Source organism: Anopheles maculipalpis, chromosome 2RL (genome assembly GCF_943734695.1).
Source record: "Anopheles maculipalpis chromosome 2RL, idAnoMacuDA_375_x, whole genome shotgun sequence".
Classification (NCBI taxonomy): Eukaryota; Metazoa; Arthropoda; class Insecta; order Diptera; family Culicidae; genus Anopheles; species Anopheles maculipalpis.
In genome coordinates this window covers 93,872,548-93,898,344 of record NC_064871.1, presented here as the reverse complement: position 1 = coordinate 93,898,344, position 25,797 = coordinate 93,872,548, and the positions used below count along the sequence as shown (strand labels likewise).

The following is a 25,797-nucleotide window of genomic DNA, read 5'->3' as shown; positions in this document are numbered from 1 at the left end:
AGTCAGGTTAGTAAACAGACTCCCCTCCCAAACTCCCAATCCATATCTCACACCTCACACGCCTCAGTGTTCTAAGCAGCGCGAGGAAATGAAGGCCCTTAATACCGTATGATTAGTGTTGATAAGACCTAATTGCACTGTCGATGAATGTTGCCGATGCTGCACGAGGCACGGTCACAAATAATCGTCATAACGTCATGCAAACATACTGGTGCTTCGGGATGACACCATCGATGAAATAGACATCGTACACTTGTACGCCGTTGCAAATGTCATTTAGGTTGTGTGCCAACACTCCTGTAGCCAACCAATCAGATCTTCCTATCTGGTTGGTTTAGGCAAAACAAATGGATCACTGTTCTCGGTATGGAACAATTATAATCATCATTATTGATACGAGGAAGCGTGAAATATCGCGGAACATGTGCGTTGAGGCCGGTAATCAGGCATCTACAGCTTCCGGCTCGTGCCGTAACACGTGCGATCGCACCGCTAGTAGTGTAATCGAATTGTACACAATCTAATGCGATCGCGAGGTTCATGATCGAGGTTGGGGAGCGCAGTCTTTAGACAACTTTGTGCTTTCACTTCAAAATACAATGGAGAACGGATTTACGTCATACGCACCATAATCTTGTGCGAATTTCATCAGAAATGATGCAATTTCACGATACGCTATGCGATGCACAACATCCCTTTTTTCAAATCTAGAAGACAAGAGTTTGGAAGCAAAAGAATCGCCAGAACCGGGAGGAATCAATCATCCCATCGCTTTCGCCGTTCACGCGCCAAAAAGTCGCTATACCAACCCGAACGAATAGCATATGTCGTGCCTTTGGTGTGACCGCGATGATGAACTTCGGTGCAAGTCGATCGTTATCCGAAATGGTTGGAGAGGCGCGGGTTAAAGTACGGGAAGCAGGTAGTAGGAGTCTTTTTTTAACGACCGTAGCCATTAGTTTGCACATCCGATTCGATCTGTCAGTCGACACTGTTCGTCATACGGGGTAGCACGATCGTGTGGTGTACAATATATCTCGTAAACGTCATACGTACGTGCGCGTTAGTTGATGATCTGTTGGTGTATAGTAAAGTTATCCGAAAAAGTGTTTCTTTTTGGAGTCGCTCCCATCTTCGGTAGCGCTTCAACTCCAAAGAATCGATACGATCGGTGAAAAAGTAGCCAAGCGTCTGGGTATAGCGTCCGGAGATCGGAAAAGAATCGATTGTATAACCACGCACAAAGTCCTTGAGTGATCGATCAGATTTTTCTTCGCCCGTTTACACAGCTTCGTAAATTCGTAAAGAAAGTCTCCTCCAGTGCATAGTTACAGTACTTCCCATCCAGCTAATAGAATCAAGTCTGGAAGTGCCGTTCTTACCGTCTCCACGTTCGCTTTCAATGTCAGAAAGATAGTGTATTTTCTTTATGTAATCATCGCACAGACTGTCGCGCACCTTGCACTTGCATTTGCTGTGCTGACGGGAAGAACGATCACCCTCGGACAAACCGGCTCCGATCCACCGATCTCGGCAACTCTGTAACCGTGTGGGCCAGCAACATTTTCTTAGTGCAAGAGCTAGTGGAAATTTGGTCGATGGTGTTGCAGGGCTTTTGGAAAGCGAGCACTAAAGTCGGGTGAGTGAGTCCACCCAGCAGCGGGGGAAAAAAAGCGATCGTGTAAAAATAGTCAAGGGCCACCTACGCCTGTTTTCGGGTGGCAAGGCAAGTCTGTGTCTCTCGGTGTTGTGCTGTGTTTGTGTGTATGTTTGTCTCGGTGTTGGTGGATTCGCGTGAACGGCGATAGTGTGTACAAAGTGAAGGTTTACATAATTACCGCAACAGTAAAGCCCTAGAAAAAAAGGGACGGGGCTTTATAGTGATCGGTCGGTTGCGTTGGTGCACCGTAGAAGATCGCGATTTAGCAGAGCAGCGAGTTGGAAAGTGGCCACACACAAGGATCCATCAAAGCAAGTCGTTGAAGGTCAACCATCATGTCGGAAATGGAAGTTCTCGAAGAGGTAAGTGTTTTAGGATCAATTCTTTTGGGGGATTTTTTTTTTTTTGGTGGGTGTGGTGATGACTGATTGCGCGACATTATTTCCAACAACCGATCTGGTCCCTGAGGGACGTAAAAGAGGGGTCCTGTAGATTACTTATCGGAACCATAGTATCCATACGGTCCGCGAACGCGTCATTTAGTTCGGCTGTTTTCTCTTATCACACTGGTGGGGCACTTTTTTAGATAAGCGAGAGAAAGGGGTGATAGCTATTGTCACGAATGAGTGACAGGCGTCAATAAAGCACGAAGCCTTCTAGGGATAAAAAACCCCACACACAAAAGGTACACAAGACAGAAGAAAATGCAGTACATCTAGAACTAATTAATGATCTTTAGATGATCTAGCAAACCCGTTTTATCAACCTCGGGGGGATCACTTTTAGTATGTCATATTATCATTTTTAATGTACTATTTATGGTGACAATGAGGCTAATCATACGTAAGACAATAAAAAACCGCCACACCGATAACCAATTTTAATTCTTTGAAGATAGACCGTCCATCATTTTGCGGTCCTGGTCCTTCAAAAAAAAGCACAACAAGAATTTTTCCTACGCTTGCTCGAAACCATCAACTTCAATCGATTCCGGATGTGTAAAAATAAAACGATTAGAGATCCGCACCAATTATCGTGTTTTTACAAGGTTTTTTCACCGATAACATTAAGTGTGTGTATATTCTTGTTGACGGCATTGTCATCGATTGCCGATAGCGAAAAAATAGGGGAATTTCTTCATTGAACCAAGCTTACGGTTTTACGATTATTGTGAGCAAATAATCGCACAACCTTCCAGCAATATTGCCATGTAAACCTTGTTGGTCCTTTGCCGGTTCTGAGTGTGGGATTGATTGGTTTTTTTACAATTAGTTAAGTTAAGATTTGTTTGTGTTTATATTAAATCTATAAAACAAAAATATGCAAAATGAATGGCGCAACAATTGTTCGTAAGTCAGCAACAGTCTGATGCAATTTTGTGAATGCATGCGGTGTGGATTCTCATGCCAAACGCTACCGATATTTCTCACCAACCAATGGAGTCGTTTAGAGATTTCGACGAGATTAAAATAAAAGTACGTTTTTTACTCTGAAATATAAACCAATTAAAGCAAAACTTGAAAGGCAAACAGGGAAAGTATGGAGATTTCTTCTTCCATCCATCGGCTGGTCCGTTGTGCCCTTCTCAACCCCATTATTTGTGACGTCACGCGACTTTGGAGGTGTGTCATGCGCTGCGACTGCGCGCCATTCATTTTCTATGTGTGTGTGTGCGCGTGTGATTGGGTGTTACAAAAAATTCTCACACTATAGGGCCAGCACGTGCAGACGAAAGGGACCAACAGCAGATGGGCTCTAAAAGGTACAGGAAGAACAGTGGAAGGGGTTGGTGTGCCGGGCTTGCACTTTCCCGGACTGATGTAATCAGACGTCAGACGTTTACATCGTACTGTGTTTTGACAGCTAGTCTAGTAAATTTCACACGCGGTACAAACAAACTAATGGGTAGGAAAACCGATCTACAGATAATTTAGTGCAATTTACGCGGTGTATGCACGCTGTGCCGTGCAGTGCAGTGTGTTTGTGGCAAGAAATCGAAGAAATCTAAAATCACCCTGAAAGCGATATATTTTTCTCCATGTGGGTGGTAGCTTGGAAGGAAACTTGTAAAAGTTGTCTTGTGTGCATGCAAGGATGTATGTGTGTGCGTGCTGGGTGCTTACGTGTTTTTATCAGACTGCACATACACTTTCCCCGTCGTTCATTCATACGCACCACGGAAACATGTTTATGGTTCCACGGCCCAAGCCAACCTTTTTTTGAACCTCTCCCCCCTGGAGCACACAGAAATAGGGCGCTTCTCGCTCTAAACTGTACGCCGTTCTAGCTTGCACTTGTGGCGAAAAGGCCAAATTATATAGAGGGGCCATATCATGCCTTTCTTATAGAGGCGAATGCAGTCTCAAAGACTCAAAGCCTCTATTAATTAAACGAAAAAATGCTTATTGTCTACCCGTGCATTTTCATTAATTACTTGATATTTTTTAATTGAGAGAAGAATGAATCAGGAAACGGATGTAGTGTATAGTAGACGGAGTATCGAATCCCAGCTTTCCTTTGTTTGTTTTTTCCCTTTCTCTAATGTCTAGGCCGTATGGGCCGTAGTTTCCATGCCACTGCCAAAAAGAACGAATCTTGTATGTAAAGTGTCTATGGAACGTGGCATAGTTCCTGCTAGAAGCATTTTTCAACAAAATTTGTCAGCTAGAGATTCTTTACTGAATTTCATTGAATCATTATCACAAAAAGATATCCTCTGTGAGACACTCCTCGAGCAATTAATTTAAAACTTTGTAAATGATGTATTGAAGGTTCCAAATATCCACACCAAACAGTAATTTAAAATTCTTACCATCGTTTAGTTTGGCGAGGGAAAGTTCTGCAATTTTTTTGTCTATAATTTGCTGAACCAAAACCAAAAATGAAGCTCGAGAGTGTGGAACTTCGGTCTGCGTTCCGAAGGGAGAGCGAGCTGTTTTCTGACGCCCAATAGCGACGGCTTTTGGGAACGTTGGTGGGTATATCAGTCTGCCGTGCAATCTCTCTCGATTGTTGCTTGAGGATTTCCAAAGCGCCTAAAACCCGTATTTTGAATGGTCTGCTGTCATCTGGATGCCTTTCGGTCTTAAATGTCTTATGAGATATGGTTTTTGTGGTTTTCGTGTCTTCAATCGCTATCTTAAAGGTACTACCAACATCTTCAAATCTACGCGTCTGTATACAGCGTAGCGAGAATTAAGACTGGAAGCATGCTGACTGACTGGAACCGCGCGCCGCGAGTTTGGAACGCCGCACGCACACACACAGTCGCGCAAACCATTTTCCATCCCTTTTGCACCCTTTCGCTAGGTTCGAAAGTGAGCAAGCAAGCCAACGCTGGTCCGGCCAAGGTGACCTTCCCTCTTATAGTGCTGGAACACATTTTTCCATACAACATATATTCGCCCGTTTGTGCGCGCCACGGAAAGTTGTTTTTGACACACCGGTAACTATACCTTTGCTGATCGCTGGTGTGTCCGACACGCCAGTTCTCTGTTACGTTGTGTGATTTTCTTGCGAATCATTTTGTCCCGTGCGGGTGTGTTTGTGTGCAGTGTATGTGTACAGTGCGAAGGGAAACTTCACAACATCCGTGACACGATTCACTTTTATTTTTCACCCTTTGGGAAGTTGTTGGGAAGAAAAGTGTTCGCTGATGACAGGTGTCACAGATGTAAAAACAAGTGCGCTAAATGTAAAACATTACGAAACGTGGTTGTTGCGGTTGTTTTTGCTGCTGCTGGGCTGGCGAAAGTGTTTGAGAAAGCGCGGCGAAATGTAATCCTGCCTACTGCGATGATCTTGCCCTACACGTCACACGGCACTGCATTCTCAAGCCTTCTTTCACAGTTTCGATAATTGAGTGACCAGCCAGCCAATGCGAGGTGTTCGGTGGTGCCACGAACACGAACACGGTGACATCTTGATATCGCTCCATCGCGCAAAAAGGCAAAGTTTGCGACGACGACGACCCTTCGCACCTCTCGACCCTTCTAAATTTGTTCTTTTTTCCCTTTGTGTGTGAGAGAGGGGCTTCCCCACGTATTTGCCAACCGTGGTGTCATCCGTGCCATCGTCTTCCGTCTCTTCACACCCGTCCCATATCAATTGCTCTAATTTGCATGTTCGCGAAGTGTTTGTGTTTTCGGTCGCAAGAGTAAGAGTGCAACCGGAGCAAAAGAATGCATGTGTAAAAGTTGGAATTATTGTCTAAGATATCTATTTTTTAAAAGCAATATTTGAATTATTGTACTTGGTTGGCTAACATAACAGGACCCTTATCAAATCCCATCCTGATCCTCCGTGCGTAAGACTGATTCTTCAATCACGTGTAGATCAAGCCAAGAAAAGCCAGAAAAGACCGGACAGGACCTCTTGAGGTTGTGAACTCCACAGAACAAATGGAAGGAGGTTGAGTTCATTCGGGTCATTTAACAAATGTCTTACTCGTTTTTTCAGGAATTAAAGTTAAATAAGCAATTCTCTAATAAGTAAATTTATGTTTGTGCCAGTGCGTGCGTGTGTCTGTGCCCCAGTAAAGTGTTTTAAAGTGTTCAAAGTGTCCGAGAAAAAAAGTTTCCCATTTGCCTAACATCACCACTTATCGGCAAACTGCTCGGTGGTAGCGTAAAGCGGAAAGAAAGAAATTCCTTCAAAAAAAAACCCGGGCTACGATTACGAGCGACGAGAACGGCTTGACATACACGGGACGCGGAAGTGACGCGATAGGACACAACGCAGAGCCCGCAGCATAATTATCACTATCGGCCGTCACCGTCCGTAGAACTTCGGTCCCTAGAGCTGTCGACGAAAAAATCTGTCCAGCATGGATTTGGTGAAACCATTCATGGGATTGCAAGTGGATCGTGTCAGTAAGGAAGTAAGTCTTTTTTTTTTAAATATATACTACAACTCCCCCTTAGGTTTTCTCCTTTTACGATAGTAAAGACTTTGGCTAAACTCTGTTTTGCTGTTACACAAAACGCACACACGAGTACACCAAAAACCGAGACAGGATTAGATAACATCACACACAAGTCGCCCAAATGTCCACAGTGTCCTCTGTGCTGCTGCTTCAGCTCCAGTAGGTCGAATACCCGCGAGTCCTTAAGTGTTAAAAGGAGGGAAAAAGGGAGCACAAATGCCACGACGCCCCCGGTGAGACGGTGAGACGTCACTGACCTTGGTAGGTTTCACTGAAGGACACCTTGAAACAGGCTGACGAGCTGTAAGCTCCTGCGGTTGTGTTTGTTTATGTGTGTGTGTGTGTGTGTGTGTGTGTGTGTGAAGGAGCATTTTTTGTTGTCGTTTTCGGTTCCACCCACTAAACGGGTGGTGGCCTTATGAGTCTGGAGTTGGCTGAGGAGATCTATTGGATTACATCAGCCTTTGGCAAGGCAACATCCGAATTTCTTGCCCCAGACGATTGGTACGCTGGTATTGCGTTAAATTTACAATCAACGTAGAAATATATATCGGCGTAAAGTTAGGGACGAATATTATTGATCTTTTTGTATGGTTTTTAAAGGGTAATGCAACAATGGATGCTTTTGTAAGCTATGAAGCTGGCGGGTAATTTTTATGGAAAGCAGGATAGTAGTACGCATGCCTTCCGATATCCATTCATGATTCACTAGTAGGAGTGTAATACGTTCCACATAGTTGCATCATCGTGGAATTCGTTTGCTTACCACTCTGGTGGAATTATGAATGCAGGGTTTACCAGACCGTGCAAAGATCCTTGTGATGTTTGCATCAGAATGACAAAAAAAGACTCAAAATCGGCTCCTTGATCCTTGATGATCCTATTTCTTTGATGATCGATAAAACTGCAATAATTGATAATGTTTTAGAAAAGTTTTATTCTATGTCCTGCCACTTTAACATCCATCGACCAATCAGACGATCTTCTGCAAGTTGTACAAGTAGCATAATATGAAAAATCAATTATTGACTGATAAAAGAAAAGCCTCAAGCCAACAATTTATATCTGGAACACGTGATAAAATTTCAACATCCTTAAACATCCTTAATTCAAACTCCTGTCTGATTCTGCTTTTTCTTGTTGGCTCAACGACCTCTTATGGGTCACGCCGGCCATCGAATGGCTTACTACACTTATTGGTACCCACGTGTAGTTGGATAGTTGGTTCTTACTTCGGAGGAACGGTCCGAATGGGATTTGAACTCCGATCCTACCATGGAAAGGTAAAAATGAGATTTTGAAGTCAATTTTCAACGAATCGATGAAATATTTTTATGTAAAATTTAGTTGAACATTTTTAGAACTGTTTGCCATCATAGAAATCAATAGTTTATGACGAAAATATGGCTAAAACACGCACAAGATCATAAAATAGGACCTCTATTCTGTTCTAAAATTTCAAACAAAAAATTCTTTATAGTTTTGAGCATATCTTTTTCCTTTTTTTCAACTATTGAACTACTTAGCTTCGATGCACAAGGTACCGAATTTTGGTAAAGTTGCGCCTAGTAGAAGCATCGTAAGCAGCAGATTTAAAATCGAATATAAAAGGGGTCTTAGCTTACTGTCGTTCGCGCTATAATTTGCTAATAACTATCTTTAAAAACCATTTTTTATTTGTACAACGTTTTTCACACAGATTAATTAATAAAATGTTGGAATTAATTGTTCTAAAACAGTATAAAAAGACAAAAATCGATCTGCTTTGACAAAATTGAGAATTTAAAGGCGTTAATGACTAACGACAACAAATGTAAGGTTACTATTACGAGTCTTTACTCTGCAAAGTGCTCAGTTTGTTTGAAATATTGTCATGTCATTTATCAGTTGTTGAAATAATCCTTTCGGGAAATGAAAAATTCGTCGTAAAAGCAAGATTTACCACATGCGTATCTACCAGATGCTTTATGTTGGTGGATGCCTAATGAGCATAATGTATTCTATATTTGTCTTATTAAAAATGGTTTCCCTATTGTGTCACTAAGCAAAACACTGACGTTCTGTATCGCGAATTGTGCATTGATTTAGACATGCGGACGGTTGTTGCTTGACCTGATAAATCCTCCTGATTATTTGACCCTCCTGCCCGTACTTAGAACCGCCCAAAAATAAGAAAAAGCGTACTCCTATAATATTTTACGAATTTCATTTACTCTCCGCTTATTTATACCCCCGATGATAAGTAATGTCAAACGAGCTGGTCAAACTAGTAATCTCGGTAAAATGGCACCGATCATCTGGAACGAATTTTCTCAATTTTTCTAAAAAGTCTAACCCCTGATCAACTTTGCGTTTCACTTTCGTTACGGGCGTTACTTCGAAACGCTGGGAGAGCAGAAAACAAATCAAAACCAAAACCCCAAACTCATAACAAGCGCGCAGGCCTTCTGACCTTCGCTTATCGGTCTTGCTCGCGCAGGCCGCCCGCCAATCTGCTGCTGTTGATACTACTTTTTCTTTTGCCTCATTGTTCCACTAATTTAGCTCGAGATTTTTCGTACCGATCCGCCCGAAACCGGTTCACGCGTCTTGTATTGTGCGTCTTTGGCCCGAAAATGGGTGTTGAGATTTTCGGTCGGGTGCTGTAAGCTCGCGGAATTGGGATTGGTGTGTGGCCGTTGCTCAATAAATTAGTAGAGCGTATGCCACGCCAGATCGAGCTCGCTCGGAGCGATAGATGGCAAGTTGGGCGCGATTTGGATGGAGGTGTTGATCGCGAAATTGTGTTGTGTGTGGGGTTGACGAAAAGTTACTACTGTTTGATTGAGGTTTCCTTTCGGATTGATAGATTAATTGTATCTTGTTTGATTTTTTGTTGTTGTTCGCTATCAATCAAACTTGTCCCTAGTGCACTGACCCGATCGGTGATGATTGCCTTCGAAAACGGCACCGGCGATCGCAGCGTAAGGTCGTTCCGATTCGCTGCATCCGTTTGCGCGAACCACGGGAGGGCGGAAGTAGACCGTTTGATATTTTGTTCTGCAGCACATGACGGAACTATCGTGCCCGGAGACCGGTGGTGAACGGAAACCCACCCCCTCACCCCCCCACCCCCCTTTCGGAGAAGTTTGCCGCCCGGTATCGGTGGTATCGGTCAGTCAGTTAGTCAGGTGTAGACGGTTCCAATTCCGCCTTACTACAGTTGGATAAAACTGGATGGCCTTGGTGGTCGCAAACCTCCCGATGGGGTGCCTCGTCCGAGAAGGAGGTGGTAGTGATCCTGCGGTAGAGATTTATTCGAAAAGCAGTAGTAGTATTTGTGGTAACGGTGGGGTTTGCCGTGGCAGCGACGTCTTGGTGCGTGGTATAATTGAACAATGCTTAATGTTATCACATTATTGTGTGATTAGCTTAATCAGGAACGTGATTAAATGTATTGGGTCGGTACGTTTACACGACTGGTGACGGAAGAGGCCTCTTTTTAAGCCTCTGAACAGCGTGAAATGAAGACATATTTGCGGTAAACGATCCATATAATTGTTGTGTTGCCCTACTTCTTACGTTTACAAGTAACAATGAGAGAGTGAGGTGAATTTTAATAATTTGATAGTTTTAATATATGATTTTTGAAATTTTAAAGCAAAAAATCAAGCTAATATTCGTGTCAGATAATTCCACCAAAAGGAATTCTAATCTCAAAGCATTATATAAATAAATTCTTCAGTTTTCTTCTTTGAATCTTTGAACTAACCGCCATGAAGACTTGAATTTCGAATTCCAAAACCATAACAGGTTTCGGTTGTTAAAAAAATATGAAGCCAAAGCAGGTAAGCAGGGAGCTAGTGTTGTGTGTACTGAATAAGAGTTAAGAGTGATTTAAATCTTTCTTTCTTTCTAGTCACAGTTTCTGCAAATGCTTTTGAGAGTTGTTATAATTAAACTCACTGTTAAGGAGCTGCTATTTGCCAGAGAGATTCGAGCAAATGTGTGAGTAAAAGAGTTAACGGGTTGGCTGATAAGTCCCCGGTCTAACAAAGAAAAACACATTTTTTTGTCAAAATTCGTTTTTATTAATCAACATAGTTCCCTGCAAGAGCGATACAACGATTATAACGACCTTCCAATTTTTTGATACCATTTTGGTCGTACTCCTTCGTTTTTTGCCTCAAAATAGGCCTCAGTTTCGGCGACCACCTCTTCATTGCAGCCAATATTTTGCTGCCAAAAGCAACCAAAAGTTGCTTGACAAAAGACGCTCTGTCTCACAAACTAATTGACATACAGACGTCAAATTTTGACACGATTCATTTGAAGGTTGGTGCTATATAAAAATAATATGCGTTTAATACTAGCGGCGCATTCTATGTGTCAGACCGGGGACTTATCAGCCAACCTGTTATTACTCAATTCAGAGGGTTGAATCCTGTTCAGAGATGTTTAGGAGATGTATTAGCTAGATGGAATTAAAAAAAGCTTATTAAAAAGCAAAAGAGCTTCCCGGTAGTTTATTTATTTGTATTCTTCATAGCTGTTCCAACCCACAAAAAGTAGATTTATCAGGAAGACTTGAGGCAGTCTGCTTTAAATCTCATCTCAAGATTTGTTGAGCAAATTTTTTTTTTGCAAAATCCCACACAGAAAACTAGGTCAGATGATTGGCCTAGATGTATAATACTCCTTGCAAAAATGACTAACTAGCATAGCATGTGAACAAACAAAAAACCCGAACTGCCTCCATCAATACCAGCTTGATTGATTGGGGATGGATGCCGATATAATTTTCCATTTTATTTCTTTTCACTTAAATCTACAATGCCAAACGAAACGATGACTTGCTTGCGGTCACCGTAAAATCCTGACCAAACCTACCCGCGCCCCGCAACACCTCACTTTTCTAATATATCGAATTCGGTGCCGAACGGGTGCCGACCCAGGTGGAGCAAAGTTCATGCAGCGCCATACCACCGAACATTAGCTCCCCGTTTGTGTGTTTGTTTGTTGTTCAAGCGATTTTTAAAACGGCGGACGTCGTGGTTGTGCAATTTTTTTTTTTGCTTTTCTTTTTCAACGTTTTGGTGCGCTCCGTTGCACGGTTGCACTGCACGTCAGTAACGTTACTGCTGCAGCTGGGTAATACCCGGTGGGGCCGTCGGTAGTAGTGTGTGGTGTATGTGACGTTTAGCACGCAGCAACTCGCAAAGGCCCTCCGAGAAGTGGACAAAAAGGAGGAGGTGGGTAGGGGTCGTGCCAGTTTTATGTTCATTCATTTCAATGTCATGGAGATTGGATACTTGTTGCATTTACGATGATGACAACATTTATTGCGCGTCTTGCGTTTTGTGTGTGTGTGTTTGAGTGTTGAACCATTTGCTTAGTCACACTCGGTGCATTCCTTTTTGCCAATTGTTTGCTAGTATCTCACAGTCTGAAGGGCTCGGTCTAGCTGGTGTGGTGATTCTAATCGCAAAACGATTATTAGTCTGGTTTTAAATAGGAAGTGCTGGCATGGCTTTTACTTTTAATTTACACTCAAGACTGTGGGCAGTTGTTGGAAGTTGAGCAAAAATTATGTCAGTCTAATCATCGCTTGTTTAAAATGATTCATGATCGTTCATCATTGTGAGGCTTAATTTGTGATCATTTGATGATTCGTCTTGTACCGGGCTGGCGGTACCGGTGCTGCAATTATGACTGTTTCGCTAATTGATCATTGTATCGCCCGTTGGTGCAACGGGCAATTTCAAATTGTTCTGATGTTTGATCGCCGTCTTCCTCGTGTCATATGGTCAACGAACTATCCGCGAATCAAAGTGGGTCACGATTGGATGGTCAGTTTGCTCTTTATTGAGATTGATTGCTGCGTGAATGATGCCAGTTCTACCTGTGGATTGTCCCCTGGCATCTTGAGCAGAGTCTAGAAAGAGTGACAAAGTCTACATCTGGTCTTTTGAGGCATAGTTCACCTCAAGAGTTTCTTGATTATTTTTAAAATATTTTATTCCATTTTATGATTGCAAAGGTACACAGGTACGGGTTTGTAATATTCCATTTTCTATTTGAAACATTCCACTAGGTGAATTCAAAAAATTAATCATGCGTCATGTAATGGCTCATGGAATATAGGATTTGATACTCAACCCTGTCGTGTGAAGACCTTTCACTCGAACCACCGGGCGCTGGGTAACGGGCAAGGCTCCTGTAAACCCTACAAATTGATTGACTTGACTGTAATGATCATTATTTTTCAAATGACGACACCACGACCCATTCACAACGGACTCTAACCCAATGAAATTACGATCGAACAACGAACAAAAACAATCATTCGGCTATCTGCTCAATCCACAGGCCCCTAGCCGGATGCTTATGACAGATGTTTTTGCTTTCATCGATTGACGTACGCCGTCGGTGTCCCATCCCGTGACGTTCTCGTGACGGCGACCGAACAACAAAATTGTGCTCTTTGGTTCTGTATGTGTTGTTTTTTTTTGTTTGTAAAAGAAACTTCTGAAAACACATTAAAGCGTCTCCCCAAAACGTGCATTCGTGCGTGTGTTGCATTTGTCCTCCGCCTTTGCAATGAAACTCGTCTCGTCCGGTTGAGCCACTTGCGCGCTTGCGCTTCTTTCTATTTATAAATTTAATCCGATTCGAACGTTTCCCTTCCCTTTGCCAGCACAACAAACCCGGGTTGGAAGTGGCAAACAATAACAGCAGCAAAAATGCTGCTGTTGCTCTTGAGCTTAATCGCCGAGCGATGGCGAACCATGCACTTGAAAACCGGCGCACGGCTCGGGTTATGGTTGGAAAGATGTGTTGGAAAGCACAAAAAGCAAATGACCGATGGTCCTTAGGTATGGGAGACTTATTCCCTCACCGTCCGGTTTGTGCTTCGGTAGCCAATCAAGGGCCAAATGGGCCGTTCCGTTTCGGGGGCTCGTCCCAATGTTTTCTGTGCGAGCGCGGAGGCCGGTTTTCGGTTTTGCTGTCTGGTGCGGTCTTATGCATTTTCCTGCGCCTTTGCGTTGCAGGCGTAGAGGTGCATTGAGAGTGTTCTTGAGTTGATCCGTTGCTTTCATTATTTTGATACGCATTTTAAATATTATGATGAAACTATATTAAGAAAAATTGATCAAAAAACGGTTATTTTGGCCAACAAGTTTCAGCTCAACTGATTCATGTAATTCTTCCTGATAGCTTGGCATGATTTTGTTGCTTAAAGAAGCATTTTTCCAAACCCTAGCATCGTTCGTTCCTTTTCAATTATACGTCACTCAACCACAAATCAATACCCACGACTATTATTGGCTATTCGTATTAGACGCGCACTTCCTGTGACTTACGTGTGACTGGTGTAAGAGTCCCTTCTCTGTACCGGTTTTCGTTCGGGTGTGGAATGTGGTAAAGCAACCCCCGGAGCTTGGGGGCTGGGTTATGGCGCCTTCTAAAGATGTGATACCGCTACTCGTGCGTGGGACGACAGTTTTCTCGCGGCTCGGCTCGCCACTGGAATGGAATGCATGTCTGTGGAAACCTTTGAAGAGATTTATCGATCGATCATCAACGCTGGGGAGGTTCGGCGACTCACACTCACACTCACACACACACACACATAGTGTACCGGTTTATATGCTCTTTAGCTATGTCAACGCTTTGTGGGAGGCATTTTTCTAAACGTACCCTTGTGCACGGTCATCTTAATCTTCAACACAGACCCACATAGCTGGACACTGTGAATGAGCGAGCTGAAAGCCATTCGATTGTTGGTCGTTTCGTCGTCACTCGTTGGGTACAATTGGTACCACTGTTTGGTGAATGCTGTCGTTAAAGTGCACAACTGTAAGGAAAGAGAGAAAATGAATGTGAATGGATAATTTGCTTTAGTTATTTTGATTAGGAAACATTAACATCTTTTAGTAAAAGAACATTTTATTATTTTACAATTTTATGTTGAATTTTCATGACTTGAACTTGAATTTAAAATTGAAATTCAAAATGTAAATCAAAAGTGTGTGTTTAGATTAAATTAAAAAAAGAATGCATCCAAATTTGAACATTTAATTTTAATGTAGTTGTTTGACAATTTAACATGGGGCTTCTCCAATTGAATGGAAAAAAATCTAAAGAAAAATAATTTATTTTTTATTCAACTATAAAATTAATATTAAGAAAATACAGTTAATTATTAAAATAAAAAAAAAACACAAATAAGGCTTTATTAATTTAAATTATTAAAATTGTGGACATAAAATGGGCAGCGCGTCAGTCTGAAAGATGGAAGTTTTTTTTAAATACAAACAAAGAACATCTTGAAATAAATGTCTAGTTTAAAAATACATCGAACTTAAACATGAAAAACAATAAAAAAGACTGCAAACCATTTTTTTTTCTTTTGTGATGTTGAAAATAAAAGAAAAGCAGCTAGCAAAACAGTGAAAACTGTTTTGTGAAAGACGTGTGAAACGGAATTCGAAAATGGAACTTGCATTCGATGTATGTTTTGGTACGTGTGTATGCGTACTACATGTGAACATTCTTCATGTCGCATCGGAAAATACATATCGCCGACACCGAACTCGTTCGGCGCCAGCATCCTTTCAGTCAGTATCGTAACGCCGGTCGTACGATTTGGCCACGCAGCGCGAACCTCAGAAGTGAAGTGTTCTATCCGAGCAGTTGAATTTCATTGAGTGATGTGAGCGATCGTTTCGTCTCTTGTTTAACAGGAAAATTAGTGTTAAATAATGTGAAATGTTGGAGAAAAATGCCATTTATTTATCTTGAAGAAGATAACATGAGCACGGAGATAATAAGGAGCATGGTTTTACCCAACAATTTAGTGTTTCGTATCGAAGGGGATTCCTCACCGAAAAATTCCCTTTATAAATGGATTGCAAAAAGCAATAAACTCGTTGGTAAACTCCTCACATAGCTTGTCCATACGTGTCAAAATACCTTAGTAGTTACGCGCTGTGAGTGTCTCCCTCTCTCTCTCCCTTTTGTAGATTCCACCGTGATTCCCCAAATGACACAAACGAAACAAACGTAGAAAAAAAGGCATTACGGTGATGGTGTTTAACAGTGAACAGTTGAAAAGAAAAATGCAAAACAAAAAGACAGCATCAAAACACTCAAACGTAAACGACACACGGCTAGTGATCATGTGCCGGTTATTTTTGGTTTGGCCATTGCCATCATGGCGCGGTTTGGTTCCTCCCGTAGCAAACAGTCACACAAATTGCTAGAATGTGATGAACCAACTTTTGGTGGAAATCTTCGTTGCTTCAAGTATATTTTACAGGCTGATTCGAGAGTTTAAACCAGCTGTTTAGAGTTCTGGACGATCTATTTATCATTAATCATTGTTGCCCTCCAGCAATCGGATGTATAAGTTCCGGTTCCATATACTCCCCGATGTCAAGGTGTTGGAACAGTCAAGAAGTTTAGCGAATTTCTGCAAACACTTCTATTTGCAGTGACGTTACTCTGTCGTGGCACTAGAAAGGAGGAAGCACGTGAAAGAACACGCGTGGTTGGATGAGAAGGGAGTATAAAAGCTGCTATTATCACTCCCTTCTTATACCTCCCAGCTCCCTTTCTCAGTGCCCCGATCCCTTCTTCTTGACAGTAGTAGTCGATCATTTACTTTTTTTTGTTGTGAGAACGAAAATAAACATTCCACCCTTCAGTTCTCGCACCATCTCTCCCTCTCGATGTTAGCGAAGTTGCGCACACCCCTTCCTAACCTAGTCGCAATAGGCGATTGTTTGTGTGTGTGTGCGTTGTGTGGCTGTATGAATATGGATGTTGTGCGCGCGATGTTCGTCGTCACGCGTGATTATTGCGGCGTGATCGGCAATTGCGAACCAATTTTTTTTTTCGCCAATCCTCAAGACAAGCGTGCGAGAGAGCGGGAGCGTTTTTTCAAGAAAGGAAAACGTGTACAAAATAACGGTGGCAGTCGCAAACGATCTACTAACAGCAGTCGCGCTCAACTACCTTGGACGGAGCCACACACATATACCAAGTTTAGTGCGCGCGTGTCCGAAGTGCATGACAGTTTGTGTTGGCGAAACAGTCCGCCAATCGAAGTAGGCCCATTGGGAGTAAAAGCTTTGACAGATAGTAGTGGCACAGTTCGGGAAGAAGAGAGCTTTTTTGCAAGATTTGTTGTTCTTGTGTTTTTGTAGCTTTGCAAGCGTTCCAAGTGAGAATTCCGTGCTCTAGTTGCGATCTTCTGCGTGATAATAGTGTATTATTGTAGTGCATTTTCGGTAGTGTTACTTAGATATAATCATAAACACACACACACACATCGATCGGTTGGTTTTGTTGGGCACACGAGACACGAGACGCCAAAAATAGGGGTTCTTCTCTTAGCCCGGTGTGTGATATCATAGAGAGTGCTCTTGTGCAGAACAAGCGATGGGTGTCATCAAAGATAACTTCACCAAGGTAATCTATCCCCATCCATCCATGTACTTTGTGATCCTTTACAGCCGTGTGAATTCATTTGGGTCATTCGAATTTTGAGTGTTTTTTAAGTTGCAAGTTTGAATGGGATTGTGCCAACTGAGTTTCGTGTGTTGGTTGTTGTCGTTCCGAATTGATGACCTTTACTAACCTTGGCTTGGGAAAGAAACCCTGTGTGAATGGTTAAGCCGGCGATCGTGGAAAGGCCACTTGTGAGGGACATTTTCACGAATCAGAGAAAAATGTTTCACATACCATGGAAAGATGTTTATGTATACTACCAGCATAAATGTAGTAGTAGAATTTAACTTCATTAGCATCAATCTGATAATCTACCAACAAAAAGCATTATCTACATAATATTTTGAATTGAAATGTCAGCTAAGAATGCGCCGCTTCAACTCCGTACGTACGTCAGCAATGTACTACCGTCCAACAGGATTGACGTAGATGGAGGCGCATGGTGTTTGATACACTGTGCTTTGCAGACACGTAGACGTATCATCGAACTTTCTCTTTTTGCTTGCTTCTCTCTCTCTCTCTCTGTTTGTTTTTTGCTCTTACACACACACATTGTGCAGTACGTGATGATGCTGCTGTGTGCGCATTTTGTTATTTATTTTCGTCCGTGGAACCGATTCACCGACCGAGAGCATCGAGGATGAGTATTGGACGTAGGAAATCCGGCAAAACTGCGTAGAAGTTTTCCCTCCCGGGAAAGTTTTCCTCCTTGTCTGTGTCAAGCGTGATCAGTCTGGATGGAAGTGGACAAAAAAGAAATTGAAGATGGTCAAACAAATCCGTTCGAAAACAAAAAGGTCGACATCGATGAGGTTTCAGCCGGGCGTTTTTTTTTGCATCGTGTTGGCTTCCTTTTGAGATACGGACGAAGCGGGCGCACGGTGCCAGCGGTACGATTCCTCCTCCCGACAGAGGATAGTAACAGAAATGGCGCGCCGAAAATGAGAGAAATCGTCGATGAGGAGTCGCACTTGTAATTGATTTCTAATTATAGCCAGTGGGGAAGCAACCAACAAAGCCAAACAACAATGGCACCTTTCGGTGGGAACGGTGCTGAGATGGCCGCAGCGAGATCGAGAGAACGAGATGTTAAAGTGACAGTTGATGAGCAGGAAACATTGTTATAATTTAAATGTATGGTCTTCTTATGACATAATAATTTGCTTTGTATAGAGTTTAAGGCCCTTAGATTTTTTGTACAATGATTTAACTGTTAACTCACTCGTAACAGGAATTATCCAAAAGTTCGAAAAGATTATTCCTCCCCGAGTCTGAATGAATGTGCAGAATCGAACTTACCAGCAACTGTACTGCCCATTATGTAATGCCAATGTGCATCAACTTCCTTATTGCCTCATCGCGTAAACAGTTGAGCAAGCAAAACAAACGTCCTATCTTGTTTGGAATCGACCCCTGCGGGTCAGACTGTAATTGTCGCACACTTTTAAACACGGGACAGTAGCACCACCCGATGACATTGAGCTGATAACACCGCTGGGCACCGAGGATTCGGATTATACGCTATTGCTGGTGGCATCTCTATTGCTTCCGCTGTGCCTTCAATTTATGATCATGCTCATGCGGCACGTCCTCACAAACGACCATTTGGATTGTGTAAATAGTTGTAAAACGGGGCACCCGCTTTTGATCGAGTGCACTTGTAGGTAGCAATGCATAAGTTGCATCGGCTGTTCGGGGTTTAGGGCTTTCATGTGATGCATTAATCGTCATAAATCCCTCACACGGCACTGCAAACTACCGGCCACCTAGAACTCCAGAACTGTAATCGTGTGAAAACAACAGCACAGTATATTTATGGGCATGCTTTCCTCACTTGACGGACGAACGCCCGTGTCGCGTCGGGCGCGGTTAGACAGGCCCACGTGAGTGTCAGGTTGATTGTTTGCGAAACCACTATCGATGTGTGGTTTGTGGCAACACTGATTCTACCTATTAGCGTGAACGTGAAGGCGTCAGGATGCGGGCACCGGTGGCGCGATAGTGAACTGTAAACAACCTACTAACCCACCATTACTAGGCACCATCATCATCTGTGTTGGAGTCTAAACAACAACACTGGTTGGGGCTGGGGGTGTATGGTTCTATAATTTTCCCACCCTATGATCGGATACTGCGTCTTAACCTTGTCATCGACTGGGGTATCCAGCGAATTGGGAACTGGAAAGTAGCTTTCGATCAATCCAAACTGTACTGATCACGTCGAAATTTAAGATCATAACTAATCTGCCGTATTTTCACTGTCTTGACCAAGGTCTAGCAGTTCAATGAAGCCCATTAACCAGAGCCGCTGTTTTCCCCGTGAGGGCGCTATCAGCTATCAGGCAACTCCGTGGTCCGTAAATATTGACACTAGCGCCGCGCGGGCAGTTGATGGCACCTTGTTCTCGTCCCTTGTGTCGAAAGGTCGTCAAAAAGTCCCCGCCCGCCCGGTGGCATCGGGTGCTACGGTTTCACCTAAACCAAGAGAGATAGTGTGTGCATTCATTGATGGGGGATCTCTATCGTGCCTTCCTGTTAGCTGTGAGGTACGCGTGCGCACCCGTCTTCACGCAAACTAATCGCAAGATTATCATTTACTGCCTTGCCTTCCCTTGTCCACCAGAGGTAACTTGCTGATGTTTTGAGACACACGGGAACTGTCCGTACTAGGCGCTGACTATCATCGAAGCAATAGCCTGGGATGAACTGCATTATCAGTACAGTGGCTCACCGTGTACCGGTCGCACCGCACTAGGTCTAGACAGCACTAGGTTTCGTTCAAGCAGATCGTGCAAAATTTCCGTTGCAAACTACACTAGCAAATTACCTTCGATACGTGGTGTAACGCGATGGATTGCAATAAAGAAAAGGTGCGAAAAACGATCGCAATACTGTGCGGAATCTTTCGATTTAAGCGATCCTCGTCCGCGACCAGATCGACGCCAATCGGATTCGGTGGTGCTAGTTCAGTGCATGTACTAGTTTGTTCTCTCGACCTCTCGATGTTGTGTCGATGTAGTGACTGTGGGAATACGTTATTATCGGAAATTGATGGATACGATCAAGTGTCTAGAAGTTCTACTAATTGAGAATCTTTTACGTTACCATTTTCTGTTTCCGGTGCAGATCCGTGAGCAATGCAAGGAGCTAATCCTCACAGACAAACAGATCGAGGAGATTATGCGACGGGTGATCAAGGAAATCAACCGAGGACTCAGCAAACAAACGCACGCAGAGGCAGACGTCAAATGTTTCATCACCTACGTACAGGACCTGCCAAATGGAAAAGGTAAGTTCGTTCGCAAACTAATAGTCCAATTTTTTAGCAACTGATCATGTTTTTTTTTTTGCAGAAAAGGGTAAATTTCTGGCCCTCGATCTCGGTGGTACCAACTTCCGGGTGTTGCTGATTCACCTGAAGGATGAGAACGACTTCGAGATGCTGTCCAAGATTTACGCCATTCCACAGAGCATTATGCTCGGCAGTGGGTCCCAACTCTTTGACCATATTGCGGAATGTTTAGCCAACTTTATGAAGGTAAATATTTATTTGAACTTGTTTTTATTCAATTCTTGGGACGCTTGTTAGTTATGAGACAGCATTCAATTTGTGAATAAGAGCTTGAAGTAGACTTATTGATATCTTCAAATGTGTCTCACTTGAAAGGATACTTTCGACAGGAATTATTGGCTCATAATTTCGATCCATTGACATATCAATTATCGCGTCTATCTCATATCAATAATAGCGTACCGGAGTGTAATAAGTGTCAAAAAGATACAAACGATAGTGCTATCAGCAGAGCGCCTTCCGAGATGATAGCCTGCTGATGCCACCCTTTTAATACACCTCTTTGCAGTGATAAAGCGATAAATATTTATGCGTAACCCCAGCGAAGATTTCATATCACCCCTAATGCAGGCTTCGGGTTCTCATTAAAAATGGTTGTTATTTTTCTGTTACGCTCCCCTCAGGAACACTCAGTGTACGACGAACGTTTGCCGCTAGGATTCACATTCTCATTCCCGCTAACGCAGCTGGGTCTTACCAAAGGTATTCTGGCCCGATGGACGAAAGGTTTCAACTGTTCCGGTGTCGTCGGCGAAGACGTTGTCCAGCTGCTGAAGGATGCTATCGCCAGACGAGGGGTAAGCGTTGGGAGTTTGGGGTTCGTGGTGTTTTTATCAGGCGTGGTGGACTATCCATTTTTCATTTATTGATGCCAGGACATCGAAGATCGTTAGATAGTCGGTGATGTGTAGTAGACAAGATGATGGCATAAGTAAAAGACTTTAAAAACAATTGTACGCTACGCTATTGGTAAACGTTTTAGTTCCTTCAATGATTCTTTTTTAATCATTTTGCAATATCCGTCAAATTGTAACAAAAAAAAAAAAATTCATACCATTCATATTACACATTATTAAATTCGTCGCGTGCGGCAGGACGTTAACATAGCGGTAATGGCGATTCTAAACGATTCCACCGGAACGCTGATGTCGTGCGCGCACAGTAATCACGATTGCAAAGTCGGCGTGATAATTGGTAAGCCACACTAGCCACAGATCCACCGTTTTGGATCCTTTTTATACGATGCGTTCCCTCTGATGCGTTTGTTGCCGTTGGGATCTTCCGTTTCTGTACATACATATGTTTGGGTCCTATCGGCGACAACAAAGAGGAACACTGAATTTTGATTCTAAATTATCTTTACCGTGCCCTTTTTTAAATTGCGCTTTGTTTCTTGTTATGTTTTCGAACTGAACTGATTTCTTTCGGTATTGCTAGCGAGAGCCTCTGTTACAACTCCTATGTTTTCTTACCTTCTTTTCTATTTCTTTTTCGTTTTATTTGTATTCCTTTCCTTTTATACCACATATATACACACACACACACAAAACCTATTTTGTTGTATTGAAAACGGAACATCATCGGGATGTCCTTATGCTATCATCCGGAAATGCCACGTCGCCTTCGGTACATGGCTGCCGCGGCGTTGTACCACAGCCAGTACGGGAAATGGATAATTTATTTAGTTTCTGTTCTATCTTGCTCTTTTGCTACACAAAGTTCTTTACTGCGCGTGCTTGTTGCATTCTTTTTTGCACTGGAATCGTGTCGATGCATGTCTGTTCTAGAATTCATTCAATTTTTGACCTAAGGCGATACAATCAACTAGGTGAATCAACTGTTCAATTTTTCTTACGATTTTCTTTATCGCACCAGGAAATTAAAGTTCAACACGATCTACTAACGTCCGCATCTTTTATGGCTTAACGCCAAACGAAGGGGTTCTTTTATGATCCCACTCTATCGCTAAAAAGGATCTTTCTAGTGGTAGTATTTCGCTAGTTTATGATTGCGGAATTGAAATAAAGAGAGTTGAACAATAAGCTGTATAGATAACGTAGCGGACCAGGAAACTGATAATGAAGATTATAGTGGATTAGTTGTCTTGCTATAAACAATCTATTACAAGTGTTGCTAGCTATCTTTCGCGACAGACAGAGTGATATGCGCACTTATAAACTGACTGCCCAAATCTCTTGGAGGCTCCTGTCTCTAGGAAATTGCACATACCTCTTCCTGATTATAGCTAGCTCTTCTGACGACTCATGCTCTTAGTGTCCAATTATTGCAATCATAATACAACTTGTTCACTCCACATTCCTCCACATTGATAATAAATAGTGCACCAATATATTAACAATTTTATTTATTTTCTTTTTTTATTTCTCGATTCATCACACACGAAAACTGCGTGGCATGATATGTGCCTGTATAAATACACTCATTATTCAATTGCCCATGATCGCGCTCGATTCCGTATCTTTTGTTTTAACTTGACATGATCATCACCATACTCTGTCCATCTTTAAATGATTGAAAATGCTATGAATGCTACGATATGTACAATTGCACGCAAATTTACATATGCCCATCGGATCCTGCCTTCCAACCAATCAATCTGTTCCTGCCATTCTCTTCCGAATATGCTCATTGCTCTGTTACTCTGCAAACCGGTAATGACGTAGGATGTAAAAATTGATATCTGTGCCATCCTGAACGATACGACCGGTACGCTGATGTCCTGTGCGTGGAAGAACCACAACTGCAGAATAGGACTGATTGTCGGTACGTAGCTGCTTGAAGATTCTCCCGTATGTGTTGGCTGTCTGACTGTTTGTGCGGGTGCTTGTGCGTGCGTGCGTGCGTGTGTGTGTATGTTCGGAGTGTGCTTTGACGGGTTTAAGGTGTGAGGACTCACTAACATAATATGAGCGCAGGCAAATACAAGGCACAGCAACAAACTGGTGCCTAGTATAACGGTTGATCTGAATCTGCTTGATGAATCGGAGTATATGTACGATTGGCAACGTTATTGGCTTTTCTCGGTTGAACTCCGTTGGACTGCGTTACCGTCAGGACCTCCCGTTAACTGGTATTTTAAAATTAACACACACAAAAAATAAACCAAACCCTCTATATTGATCTAAATTGCTTAAATTGGGCTCTTCTTTGATGCCGTTTGTTGTCTCGCTTTTCCTACTTCCTGTTTGTTTTGTATTCTTTCCTATTTTCGTTATTTCTTATCTTGTTTTTGTAACTTCTTTTATTTGTTCTATGTTTTTCCTGTTCTTCTAATCCTGCATGAGAGTATCTTTTTATTACATCTATCTGTTTCGCAAATGTGGTTTATTAACGATTTCTGTATCTCCTTTCACGCTGCCAAACATCTAAAGGTACGGGAAGTAACGCGTGCTACGTCGAGCGTGTGGAAAACTGTGACCTCTTCGATGGTCCCAAATCGGGTCCGAACATTAAGAAGCACGTGCTGATCAACACCGAGTGGGGCGCGTTCGGTGATGATGGTGCACTCGATTTCGTGCGCACCGAGTATGATCGTGAGATCGATCAGCACAGTATAAACCCGGGCCGACAGCTGTGAGTGTGATAACAAAGCCGCCATTTTTTTTAAAGATTGATCCACCAATTTTAACATTTTGTTGTTTATTCAAACTCCTGCAGGCAAGAGAAAATGATCTCGGGCATGTACATGGGCGAGCTGGCACGTTTGGCGATAGTGAGGTTCACGAAGGCAGGCCTTCTGTTCGGTGGCGTCGGCTCAGATATTCTCTTCAAGCGTGGTCAGTTCTTCACGAAGTACGTGTCGGAAATTGAATCGGACAAACCGGGAACGTATTACAACTGCCGGGAGGTGCTGGAAGAGCTGGGTCTCGAGCATGCGACCGACGAGGACTGTGCGAATGTGCGCTACATCTGCGAGTGTGTATCGAGCCGGGCGGCCCATCTTGTGTCGGCCGGTATTGCCGCTTTGATCAACAAAATGGACGAACCGAGTGTGACGGTATGTGTGCAGGCTTAGAGTGGTGGGCCTGCAGGTGCTTTATTTCACATTTTGTCTCATTTTCAGGTCGGTGTTGACGGTTCCGTGTATCGTTTCCATCCCAAGTTCCACGATCTGATGGTGCAAAAGATCCGACAGTTTGTCAAACCGCACATTTCCTTCGATCTAATGCTGTCGGAGGATGGTTCCGGTCGTGGTGCGGCCCTGGTAGCGGCTGTTGCGTGCCGTGAGGCACAGTAAGCGCCATTATCTTGCCGGTCGCATATTGACACCGAGGCAAGGACACTCCCCGCCCAAACCTACCTACCCTAAACACTAAACCGCGCGTGCGTGGCCAGATTATTGGTGGAAAGTTTGGTGCAGCTGGCGCATAATAGTGTGTAGCTACGAGTCAACGCCTATGGATGGTTTTATTGTTTAATCGTTCTCGCTGGTCGCTGAGACGTTGTGGTGTTTGTCGGACGCGCGCAGTCCGAGCACATGCTTTCAGACTTTTGGTATTTTCGTGTAAACGTTGTTGTATCAGTTTCCTAATTTTTGTCCAATGGCACGATGAACAAAGGAAGCGACTAAAAGCTGGTCGTGGGTGAGCGTCTTGTAATAACTTGTGACTACGACCTAGTCGTGTGCGAAGATAGTTGCGTACAAAAGAAAAACGTTCACAGTTCTCACCCTTCTAGCGTAACTTAGTGATTGATAGAGGTATATGCGCATATACACACATTATACATATATACATATAGGCAAAAAGAAAAGGAATACAAATGTTGATCAGTGATTAGGGATACAAAACAAAAAAGCAAAGCAAATCATTTTACTAAAAGAAAAAAAAAAGGATGCGGAGCGCAGCTTCTTTCTATCCTTCGCCTAAACCACCATACCACTGTACGCGTAAGCCATTTATCCTACCAAGCAAACCACTATATAAATTTTGCCCCTCAAAAAGCCACTACTACGCAAGTCAAGATGTTCACAAAATGGATGCTGCCAGACCTTAAAATATGGGAAAATCAAGCAAAGCTATAGATATGGTGTGTCTGTAAATGATATCCTTCCTGTGGGAATGTTTCGTAGTTCTCCATTTTTGTGCTGTGGGCAAAGCCCTCTTATTGCCATACAGTATGCAACGTCCTTAAGGCATTGTCTCTTTGAAAAAATTGGCAACATTCGGTACTGATCAACACGGCGGTCTGTGTGCGAATAAGCGATCATTGATGATTAGTGGATAGCACAGTAAAATGCAGGGAAAAAGTAAAACAATAATCGTAGACAAACAAAAAGAGAAACAAAAAAATCTTTAAGAGTAATCTATTACGAATGGATTGATGTGTTTGTGTGTGTGTGTGTGC

At 42.8% G+C, this 25,797-nt stretch overlaps 3 protein-coding genes across 6 annotated transcripts in view; all 3 read left to right on the top strand.

The window, feature by feature from the left end:
* LOC126567793 (histone acetyltransferase KAT6A-like) overlaps window positions 1-25,797 on the top strand; it is a 504,467-nt gene that overhangs the window by 414,433 nt on the left and 64,237 nt on the right. The window lies entirely within an intron of this gene.
* Window positions 1,973-24,690, top strand: LOC126568173 (hexokinase type 2). 4 transcript variants are annotated; one of them, XM_050224612.1, is made up of 8 exons: window positions 1,973-2,022; window positions 20,205-20,367; window positions 20,432-20,616; window positions 21,054-21,227; window positions 23,115-23,214; window positions 23,823-24,024; window positions 24,109-24,448; window positions 24,515-24,690. In XM_050224612.1, exons 1-8 carry the CDS (start codon window positions 1,996-1,998, stop codon window positions 24,686-24,688), a joined length of 1,365 nt encoding a protein of 454 aa, XP_050080569.1. In that variant the 5' UTR covers window positions 1,973-1,995; the 3' UTR covers window positions 24,689-24,690. The 4 variants fall into 4 exon arrangements, with proteins under 4 accessions (XP_050080569.1, XP_050080567.1, XP_050080568.1 ...); XM_050224610.1 differs by lacking the exon at window positions 1,973-2,022 and adding an exon at window positions 6,476-6,539; XM_050224611.1 differs by lacking the exon at window positions 1,973-2,022 and adding an exon at window positions 16,991-17,039.
* The window catches only part of LOC126568196 (eukaryotic translation initiation factor 5), a 313,066-nt gene continuing 301,628 nt past the window's right edge, over window positions 14,360-25,797 (top strand). Inside the window, exon 1 of the mRNA XM_050224637.1 lies at window positions 14,360-14,368. The gene's annotated coding sequence lies outside the window, so the exon portion shown is untranslated. The remainder of the gene's footprint in view (window positions 14,369-25,797) is intronic.